Source organism: Pyrus communis, chromosome 12 (genome assembly GCF_041283825.1).
Source record: "Pyrus communis isolate YQ-2024b chromosome 12, ASM4128382v1, whole genome shotgun sequence".
In the NCBI taxonomy this organism is placed as follows: Eukaryota; Viridiplantae; Streptophyta; class Magnoliopsida; order Rosales; family Rosaceae; genus Pyrus; species Pyrus communis.
The window spans coordinates 24795692-24807154 of NC_142576.1; the positions used below are offsets into that span (position 1 = coordinate 24795692).

Below are 11463 nucleotides of genomic sequence, written 5' to 3' on the forward strand. Positions count from 1 at the left end.
TTAGAAAGAAATAGAAGGATTTTTGCTGGTTATGAGGGGGAGGGGTTGGACGTTCTGTTAGATAAAATCAGATTTAGGTCTTCTGTCCCTACAGAGTTAAAAGAGTTTCCATTTTTTTTTATATTTATTTTGATTTGGGGGGCTGGATTATGTTGTTTGAACAGTTTAGTCATGTTTGCTACTTCGCTGGATTTGGTATTTTAGTGGACATATTATCCTCCGTTTTTTAGTATGTTTAGTGTGTTCCGAGTGTCAATTTTAGCGAAACTTTGTTGCTCACAAAGAATAAAAGCTATTGGAATACTTTGCACCTGCTTGAACTATCTTTAATCTATCTTTGGCTACTAAGCTCACAACCTTGAACTAAATTTGCTCAAGAAACTAGCTAGTGTATAAAGCCGCATGGTATCGTTTGGTTATGCTGGCCGTTCTTACACAAATGGCTAAATGCCCTCTGAGTCAATTGAGCAAACAACTAAACTAGAACTCGACTCTTTACCACACGAGCCAATTTACAACTTTTGAATGCTTTGCCACTCAATGCGGGGTATGTGCGGCTCTATAGACTTGCTTTGAAACTTCTGGGTGGCTCAATGTGGGCTATGTGCTGCTCTATAGACTTGCTTTGAGACTTCTGGATGGCTATTCCTCTCTCTTATCTTTTGTTCTGACCAACTTGCTGGCTGGGAAGTGCAGTCGTGCCATTAATGGACGCGGTGCCCGCGTCTTTTGGTCAAATCCCCTCACGCAGACAAATCCTGCAAAAACACCAGCACTTTTGAACAAACAGAGATTGCTATGAAATTGCCTAGAGGCAGTTAGTGCCACAAGATTAAGTCAAATAGAAAAGTGAAATGGAGCAGATTTTGCTATTAGTTTAGCCATAAGATGCTTTACGTTCCAGTTCGTTGTAAACATAGTCTTTGTATCCGTAGATCCCTTTCTTGGGCAAGTTCAGCATTTGTCATTTTAAGTTAGGAAAGTGTAATCTACTAAGAAGCAATTAGTTTTACGCAAGGTACAAAATAATCCTGTTCATGCTTGTCTTAGTACATTCTTGGTGCGAACCAACAGAATGCTAATGAAGTGTCTTAGGTAGTTGTCAGGAGGAAGATATTACAATATCCTTAGCTCCTTGGGTAAAGATGTTAGAATAACAACATTCCAAGGGAAGTAGATCTTATTCCCTTTCTTACAAGTATAAGGTTTTCAATGGGTGTTGGAATGTTGAAGGGAAGTAGCCCTAATGTTTCTTTCCTACAAGTATAAGGTTTTGAATGGGTGTATAATTCAACAACAATACCCTAATGGCCACTTTGTGCATACATATAACCATTTGAAGACTGCTAGGATCACATAGAATGCGTAAATGACATTTTCTCATACCTCTCCAGAAGCAGTGCTGAATTTCTGGTGTCGATAACCCTGGCCAGAAGAAGAAGAGTATTTTGAGTTTTATTTTTAGACACATTTAAAAACAGATCAAAGCATAATATTTCACAATCTATGCCTTTAAATATTGTTGGTATCGAGGTTCCGAAGTACACGGTTCTCCTGTATAGCTTCCACAACCAAGCCCTTGGAACATCAATTGGGTTAATGCTCGAATCATGGTCAGCAAATACCTACATTGGACAGTATTTGTTATCAATATCACCTGAACGTGAAACAGATGCCTTAAGGATGTGAAAGACCTTGAGCTGAATGAAACTGTATCTCACCTCATTAACTTGAAAGTAGGTTCCGTTAAGTGGAAAGCTCCCTCTCATTGCTGTTCGGCATGGTATCTGTTCATGATCAGAACGAGTAACCACTCATCATTGTTGTCTTTACTTCTATTGGTGTGACAAGCATTTAGTTTGCTTTATCAGTTATTCATGGTTTTCATACTAGTGTCGTTTAGCATATTCTTACCAAGAGAGTCCCTCGGACTGTTTGTGAATTTGCTTCCCGTGCACAGTTGCATGAGAAACATTCCATATCGTCACACAATTTGCCAAGTTCTTGAGAACTACACCTTTTCTCTGGTGGTTGAATGGAATTTGGCGTTTCACCTGGTATGAACATCGAGGCATTTAGTGGAATTGCCCGGTAAACATATAGAAAAAGAGTCTATGTATTAACTGTGGGCAGTACCCCACCCAAGAAGCATAGAGATGCTCTATGCATGTTTCTAGTGTGATCTTAAACCAGTTTTTATTCGTGGTTCAAATGATAATAGTAGTCACTGTGACATTGGGGACTGTTGAGTTTCATAAGGTTATGCCATCCACTTTGGAAGATTGTTCTAGACTAAACTCTCAAAAAAGGGTTGAGAACTTGGGGGTGAAAGAGGAAAATTGGATAACCAGATTTAAGAATTATTTTGGTAGTTGGTTTTTATTGTTGTCTGCATACCTGGAGTCCAAATAGCCAGAAGGTAATTGCATGGATCGTCAGGTTCTCGCTTATCCATATGCAACTGTATTAAGCAAAGACATTAAATTCGGGATAGGTACTTATTGGACTCATAAAAACCCAAAGAAGGGGTTGTTAACCATTGTTATTAGATAGATACATAGACATTACTGACCATTTCTAGAAGAGGGTGCGTATCAGGAAGTTCATAGCTGCATTGTGAAGAACAAGAATCAGTAGCATATAAGATGTTTGGCTTTATGTGATTATATATATGAAAATCATCATTATGTTAAAAGTTGTAGGGCTTTTGTTCCAAATGTTTTCCTTCATTTCGGAAGATGATATGTTTTTTGGATGCACAATCAATATAATTTTTGACAGCACGATCCATGATTTTTATTGGGTACCTTACCTGGCCATGTTTTTATCTTTCATCTTCCATTGCTTACTTAAACATCCATTTTATCCTAGTGATACCAAATTCTTGCATGCTAGATATTTCTTGAATTACTGGAGAGATGAAAGCTCCTACTTACACTTGGTGCTCAGTTCGCAGTCGGCTCACATTCTTAAGCTTGGGAGTTGGTAATGATGCAGCTTCTGGTGTTAGAGAGACTAAGGCCTTTGACATTTCACCTTCTTGAAGCTCCATGTTTTTTTCCATATAATTTTGCAAAGTCTGAGTGAACTCTTCAATGTTAAGTTTAATAGTCGGAATTTCGTCAGGACCAGCACAGAAGTCCTCAATGTCTTCTGATATCTGTGTACACACTGGCTCTGGTGATGCTGGTTCTTCAATAATAGGTTCACAATTACCAACTGCAGATTTTGCTTCAGATATCTGGCTTGCTTCCAATTGCTGGCATGTTGTAGGTTCACAATGACCAAATGTAGATTTTACTTCTGATTTCTGGCTTGCTTCCAATTGCTGGTATGTTCCCTGAGGGAGGGGCAAGGGCATTATATTGTTGACACCAGCAGGGTTTGGATGGGTAGTTCTGTCTTCAGTTGCACTCACTATGCTTTGCTCCTCTGGTCCCGGCAGGGCAAGCCTTGCACTGCATCCAACATTCTTTGCAAGTAACTTAACAGATAATCTTACAGTAAAGTACGTTCTATGAATTGTTATTGGCAGATTTGCAGTAGGATATCTGATGTTCCTTGTTCACAATTTTGATTACATTATAATATGATTCATGAAACCTTCCATGTTGTTCCAACTACGGGCATGCTTAAGATTTTTTCCTTATGTTGATAAATCGATAATACAACTGTTACTATGCCTTAAGTGAGTCACAATGAATTTTTTATTTATACAGTTGCTTATGCCTATATCTTTTACTTATCAGGCTTAACATCCAAAAGGGATCTAATTGGTGGTGGACAAACGAATGTTATTTATTGGAACTATAATGGAGATTGTGGCTTTTAGATGCAAAGGATGGAACAATTGATTTGCAAACCTCGCAAATGCACTCGCAAAATGCCTACAATCTGTTCTCAGCGGGCATGCATTACAATTCGGCTTGCTTTTCGTGCAGAAGACCTGTGTCAAAGGATGATATTTTATTCGTTCTTAGTCTGAATGTGAAGACAAATTACTTCACATAAATAATAAGATGACATACCTTTCCAAATGTTATCATTTGGTAATGCAGCTCGTACCTGTTCACAAATATTGAAATGTTTTTGTCCAATTAGTATCCAGTTTCATGGAAGAGCTACTCTTCCAAAATCATGCTTATAAATACAATATAGTGTACTAATGTGAAGATTTTATCTGATTTTGTGTTTACAATGTTCTTTGGTCAAGCTTGCACAGTCGTGGCCACAAATACTTTTGTATGGATTCCAGCACTGGGTACCTATAAAGGACAGAAAGATCAGCTCCAATGCCGATTGGATATGCTTTGCAAAAGTAACATGGAGGCTCATAAAACTCACAGTTCAAGAAGATGCAACTGCAATGACTCAGGCAGGGGCTGAAGGGGTACCCATCCAAGCCGTACAGCTATACGTCCAACATTTGTGTCCACCTTCAAAGATACAACTATATATATTGAGATGTGTTGCATCTATTCTGGTCAGTCATATTTTTAATATATACTCACTGGAAAAGCAAGATGGTGCAGTGTCAAAAGCCGCACACATTCCACGCTTTTCAACCCCAATCCGCGAAAGCTCAGCAGATACTCTCTGTGACATATCACATAGTTATGGAATGCAAACTACGTAAGCATATTCATATTCAGTACATCATATTCGTATACAGTAGAACACAGCCGTAGCATTTTGATATGACATGCGAGGCAAGCGATTGGTTTCTGGGAATTTAATATTTATAATTAGAAACGGGGTGGATAGTTCAGCAAGCTTACTTTGCTTGGTCAGGTGGAACGTCCCTCAACCATTCAAGATCAACACTACCGTGCTCTCTGACCAGTCGGTTAAGGAAATCCTGCACAAATTTCTCAATCAACATTAGCTGATCTAAAAAGGTTTTCTGTGTCTAGCTTGCACACTGACAAATTTGAGAATTATATTTAATGTTATTTTTACCTTGATTCGTTCTGCAAGCATATTATTCATCCCCCGCTCTTTGATGGTTTGGGCAATCTCATTAACATCTGCACATCTTACGGCTTCCCAGTCCAAGGAATCCATTGTATTTTCTGTCTTTTCTCTTTTCTTTCCATTTAATTCTGCTTGTTTCCTTAATTTGTCCCAATCTTGCTGATCGTTTTCCTCTTTTCCAGCTTTTCTGTTTTTTGTTTTGGAGGTAGCAGCATTTGTACTACTGAACTCCTTGCTAACTGAATTACTCTGCTCATTTGAACCCAACTCTGCTGCCTTCTGCATAACATCTGTGGTCCCTCCAGAAATGTTCAAGCAACTTTGCTGTAGCTTATTGTTTTGCTTCTGGGAATGTATGTCAACATTATTTGAGCTCCCAGCCAACCCGAGTTGAGACTGGGCCATATTATTGCCTACCTGAATGTTATTGCATGAATTTCCGGAACATCTTGGTGCTTCTTGAACATTCGCTGTTAGCTTATTATGTATTGTATCTTGACTGGGAGATTCTGCTGTTAGTGCACTTCTTTCACTCGGACTATCTTCACATTTATTTTTGGATGCATAAGAAGACTGGGTTACTTCTCCGTACAAATCAAAGTACTCAACTCGCCGTACTTCTGGGCTGGGGGTTAGATTCAAACAACAGTTACTGGAAGGCTCAAGGGATGCTTCTCTGTTTATCTCACATCTTTGGTCATTATGCTGCACACATGCAGGTTGGTAACCTCCACAGTTTGATACGTCATGAGATGACATACGGGTGCTCCTGAGACTGTAATGCAGCATACTTGATTCGGCCCTCTGTAAAAGCTCCACAAACGAAGTGGAGTGATCTAAACTGCTGTTTTCACATCTATTAGGTGGATTCTCTGTTTCCGAGTTGCTCTCGCATGATCCTGTCTTTTCCACAGTTTGTGAAGTTGAAGAATCCTCAGAATTTTGAAATGAAACTCCATTGTACGTTCTCATATCCTCCCGCAGGTACAATTCTGTTCTTGTGATCTTGGTGGTTGACCTGTTCATTAATGAGTTAGGATACATTCCCGGACCAGGTTCAGATGGATGTGAAAGCTTGCATTGTGCTTCATTTGTTGAGATAACACCCTCAGTAGTGCTTCCAGAGTTATCGTGTCCGTTGACAACTTTTTCTTCACTATGCTCAGCGTCATGGAACGTTAGGGAACTCCAGTCACAACCTGGCTGGTTTGAATTCTCACTAATGCATACTTCTGGTTCATCTACTACCAAACTCGCAACTTCTTCATCGCATGATATTTCGTTGCTCCTTGACTTCAGGGGAAAATGTGCAGCCATTGACATGAACGCAGAGCTGTAAGGAGGTACATATTAGAGAATTTCTCACTTGTAATTTATCTAATGTCAAATTCTCTAGTTGTTTATAGAAACGGTACTTTACCTAGACAGGTGGTCTGAGACATTTTGAGTAAGGAAAACTCCAACCACTGAGTCCACAACTGATCCCTTCCACGGAGAGAAGCGTCTATCTCCTGTTAAAGTAATATTATACTGTTAGAATATGAAGTTATAACTTATATCTAAAATTGAAGAATAGCGTTGTATTTGTATGTAAATGCATAAGGGTTCCCAAGGTGCTTGAGACTAGCATGATGGTCACTACATGAACGTACAGAATGCATATTCTTTTTCCTCGAGTAGCTTGCAGTATGTAGAACTGTATTGCATGACGTAAGATTTGAAATGACTTGTTTAATATGAATTCCCCTGAAAATGGAAGAATTTGTACCTTGCACAAGATGCATTCGTGAAATAAAATTGTCTGCACGTCCACGGAACACTTTACGCTCTTGTTCCCACCATTTTTCTTTCTCTTCATCTGTGCCATTAATACCTTCACTGTTTATATTTTCCAGCAGAAGCTTCCATACTCTATCAGTCTCTTGATCAAGGTCAACTTTAGGTCGCGCTTTACGTTTCTTAATTGGATCAAAAGAACCATCAAATGGTACAACAGTGCCATCTCTTCTATAAAGAACCAGTGCGTTGTGCTCTTGATCTTTTGCCTTGTAAGAAGAGATGACATTATACCCGTGATAGGCAAATCTGCTGCTATTTTCTCTATTAATGTCCAAACATTTGAAGTGCTCAGTAATAGCAGAAAGCAGTTGTTCGAATGGTACTCGTGGAGGAACACCTGCGATTGATGATCAAGTAAAATTACCAAAGATGATTGGCGGAGTTGGAAACAACCTGCACACGAAAACTGACATACCTGATGCTTTGGCAAAATATGGCTGGTTCTTATATATTACAAGACCTCGTTGTGAACTGGAAAGTGGATTTCTCTTTGTCCTCTTCCTTTTTGCGAGTGTTGCACCCACATCTGTGACTAGGGCGTTAATGCATGTCTGAGATCTGTCGAATTGATTCACCCCTTGACCATTGCCATCAGTGGGTGGTTGATTGGCGAGACAGGTTCTGTGCAGAATGTGCTCTGGTGTTCTGGTTAGTGAAGCCAAGTTGCGAACCCTTGTAGGGCAACTAGATCTTCTCTTTGTTGACCTCTCTGTCTGATACAAGGGCAGGAAACTGTGAACACCTTGCGGTCTATCCTGAGGGTTATTTCCTACTTCTTCAAGTGCAGTTGAAACATTACCAGCATTTACTTGAGGACCAGGAATCAAGCAGCCAGCTGCCGATGGTCTCCATATGTTTTCTGCCATATTCACATGATACGAGGTGCTTGGTATGGTAGAATTTTGCACCTTATCAGTCCTCTTCTTCTTGTGTATGTATGGAAAATGCACCCATGACATCACATTGTAGTATGCCGGCAAATTATTATAGTTTGCCCCGTATAAATTTCCGGTCCTAGGATCTTCTTGCTCAACAGCACTCGAATAATTTCTCTTTGATCTTTTTGCTTGTTCTTCTATTGTCAGAACTGTAGTTGTGCTGTGGGTGGAATCATTTGCACTTCGTTGGGATGATCTAGTGTCCCGATCCAACATGGTTTGTGCACTGTATCCACTACCAGTGCTCATTTGTCCTACTTCTTCTGCAGCCTCCTTTTGGGATTCAACATATGTAGTAGAACCTCTGGTTTGTTGTGGTCTGCTTGGAGGTTGTTGGTCTGGCAATGACAAGTAATGTTTCAGCATTCGGCTTGTAGAACGGATGAGATCTTGGGCTATGCCTGCTTGGGTGTTATCTGCCACCAATTCAACTTCATTTCTGTGTGGTGCGGTTGAATTTGTTTGAACTCCATTGGTGCCAACATTCATCTCCTGTGATTGTGAACCCACATGTAAAGACTTGCTTGAGGAACTTCCATCTCTTGGTTCTTCTGCGTCAAAATTTAAAGCCTTTCTGCAAGATCTCTTCGTAGGCTGCAGATTATTTGAATCAATATGCTCTGTAGATTCCTGCGGTGGAGCAGTTGTGCTTTTGTCGAGTGTACTCTTGCGCACATACTTTCTTTTGGGTTTTGGATTTTCCATAGAACCAGAAGGCTGTGTGTTTCTTTTTGGCTTGCCTTCTATAATCACCTTCGGCCTGTGCTTTCTCCTTCTTTGTTTCGGTTGTGGTGTCTTGTTCAAGTCGATACTGATGTTCACCTCCTTGTCAGGGCTGCAATGTTCCTGGAGCTGCGTGGAGAAAGTAGCTTGTGAGGAATCCACAGCAGATTTTTCTATATCTTTATTGTTTTCCAGATCAATGATATTAATTGTCGCAGAATTAGCATCCCATTGCTCTTCTATCTCCTGGCCTTGTCCATCGTCAGCATTGGAGCTCGGAATTCGATACATTTGTTCACTGTCTACTCTCATGGACTTATCCGGTGTTATAGGTGCAAATTGGCCATTTGTAGTCGGAGGTGGAATATTCAGATCATAAGGATGGTTGTCAGGGAATGAAAATTCATCTGCATACAAGAAATATTGGTTCATCTACTGATCAAAGAGGTAACAAAAAAAAACTACAAACTTTGTTGTTGATTTGTAGAGTTGCACTTAAAATTAACATAAAAAAACTACAAACTTTGTTGTTGATTTGTAGAGTTGCACTTAAAATTAACATAAGTCGACATCTTGTAAAAAAACTAGTAGTAATCAAGGAGAATTTGCTCCCCACGATAAAATTCTTACCGAAAATCAGAAATTCATACAACACATCAATACACAACTCAATTATTGCAGTCAGAATATATGACAAATGAGGTGTGTGAGAACCGTCTCATTACTTGTTCTATCATGCATAGTGCAAGTATTTAGCAGTTATTACTATCATCTAGATATCGTATTCCTGAACACTCTACCCCTTATGTAGCCTGCTATCAGTATTTTCATTTCGAATGTTTTTACTTGTTCTGACAACTATCGCATTCATGCTGTTTGTATACACTTCCCCAAACTATCCACACTAGGGCGGCTCTCCAGCCCTTAAATTCGGTGACTGCCGAGTTTACTTCTTGTGCGGTAACTATATTCTTCACTTCTCAATAGACTGATGAATTTGTTTAAAATGCTTTGCTTGTGGTGTAAGATAGTAAAAATTAGAGTTCATAGCAAAAATCAAGTAGAAAGCTATATATGGGACTCAACTTGCAACCAGGCGAGTACCCTTTGCGTATGCATATTCTCTCCTCACGTGAGAGAAAAAAAGTAGTATTCATGTAAGTCTCTCTCCATTTATTGGTCACTAAACAACTCCATGAAAAGTTATGGTCTGACTTCTGTTTTTATCTCTCATCACGTGACAAGACAAAAGGAGAGAGATAGACGTTCTATAGGCTGCGGCGAGTGGTGCCGCGTACAGAAGTTTGTATGCAAGAATTTCTCCTAATAAAAATAATAACACGTGCGTCCAGCCGTCGATCGTCTTTTAATGATTAGAAGGCCAGACGCACGTGGGTCCAAGCGCACAGATCCATGTGGATCTGTGGGTCCGCACATGCGCTGGCATTTTTGTGATTTAGTAAATGTGATACAAATAACTAAAAACTCAATTGGTTGCACTTACGCTGAGTATCTCGCAGCACAGTACTACCGCTCCCATCATTTGCAGAGGCCACCGCAAGGATCATGAGCTCTTTGCAAGGGACATCTCTCCACTGTGCCACGCGGCGGAAATAAGCGTCCGTTGAAGTTTCAACGCCGCTGCCGGCTCCAACTCCATCTCCATGGTAAACAAATCCGCTCTCTTCCGCCGGATCCGGATCCAAGTCTATAACTAATCTATTCTCCTGAATTTCTTCTACCCCCAATGGTCTCGAGGACGTCGAAATTTCCGGCCGAAATTTGGTCTCCGGTCTGGTGAGAATAGGCCTGTAAGGAGTTGGTGGCATCCAACAGCAAGAACTTTGATCTCCTCCCTGTTCACCCATTCCGATCCCTCTGCCTTCAGAGGGATCCACCTACCTGTTAAGTTCTTAGATTTCTCCTCACTCACTCAATTCAGTTCCTCCAAGGCGGATTTTTGATTTCGATTTCTCGAAATCAAGAATTATTCATCCTTCTCTTCCCCATTTTATTGAATCACCTGCCACAGAGAAACAAAACCGCAAAATTTGAGAATTTCCAGCTGAAAAAAACCCAGCTTTGAGCTAAGAACACAACAAAACATGAGAGTTTACCCAGCTCACCATAAACATTACACCCAGCATCATCTGGTTGATAAAATTCAGATCTCTCAATCACCGAAAATTTTCAGTTTAATTAAATAAGATGGGGAAAACAGAAATCTCCACGGATAATGCCACTTTATTCTCAGCTGTTTGGTAGAATTTATTGCACAGAGAGATAAAAATATTGGCAAAATCCGAGAGGATTTATAGAGCTACCCAAAATTTGAGTGACTGCCCAGATCTCGTTCAACCCTCAGAAAGAATCAAAAATGGTGAAAAGTTAATCAGGAAGGGAGTGAAAGAAATCTGAACAGAAAAGAAAGAAGCCAAACAACACAAAGTCCCATAGAGCTGTTAGATATAACTGATGACTCCCTTTCCCGGTAAGCGATTTGATATTATATAGAAAACTAATTAACAAAGACTTTATAATGTACTCACACAGCCATGCATTCATGGCATGCACGACTAAGTATCATACTCACTCAAAATATGTATTGTTTTTATTTTTTAGGTGAGTTAAATTTGAGACATTTTCCGATTGAATAAAGACAAAAACACTATTTTATAAAAACATATATCATTTTTGTTATTCAAATGAATCGAACTTGAACTTAAAAGACTTTTTGTATATTAATTGTTTTTTTTTAATACAAGCGATAGTAAAACATGGGATTGAACGTAAGACCGCGAGTGTAGTTATAAATGCTTTATATTACTTGAGTTGCAAGTCCTCTGCTTTACGCGTAACAGTTTAGGGTAGGAAATGGAAAATGTAATTCGTACACATGGGGGTAGTGTAATTGCTGGATACTTTCAGGGGTAAATATGTGAATTTGTTTTAGCCCAACGACCACGGCGTGTAAAGCTCAAGCCCTGAC

The 11463-nt window shown here is 39.7% G+C and overlaps 1 protein-coding gene across 1 annotated transcript; it reads right to left on the reverse strand.

Moving 5' to 3' along the window:
• Window positions 1-286: 286 nt before the first annotated feature.
• Window positions 287-11048, reverse strand: LOC137746154 (DNA glycosylase/AP lyase ROS1). Its single transcript, XM_068486235.2, has 20 exons — window positions 10601-11048; window positions 9979-10497; window positions 7229-8881; window positions 6743-7150; window positions 6395-6485; window positions 4960-6307; window positions 4779-4858; window positions 4512-4596; window positions 4345-4436; window positions 4197-4265; window positions 4029-4065; window positions 3864-3946; window positions 2937-3458; window positions 2573-2609; window positions 2398-2461; window positions 1915-2054; window positions 1722-1787; window positions 1511-1625; window positions 1387-1425; window positions 287-758 (listed from the first exon to the last, which is right to left on the reverse strand). Exons 2-20 carry the CDS (start codon window positions 10340-10342, stop codon window positions 643-645), a joined length of 5409 nt encoding a protein of 1802 aa, XP_068342336.2. The 5' UTR covers window positions 10343-10497; window positions 10601-11048; the 3' UTR covers window positions 287-642.
• Window positions 11049-11463: the final 415 nt, after the last annotated feature.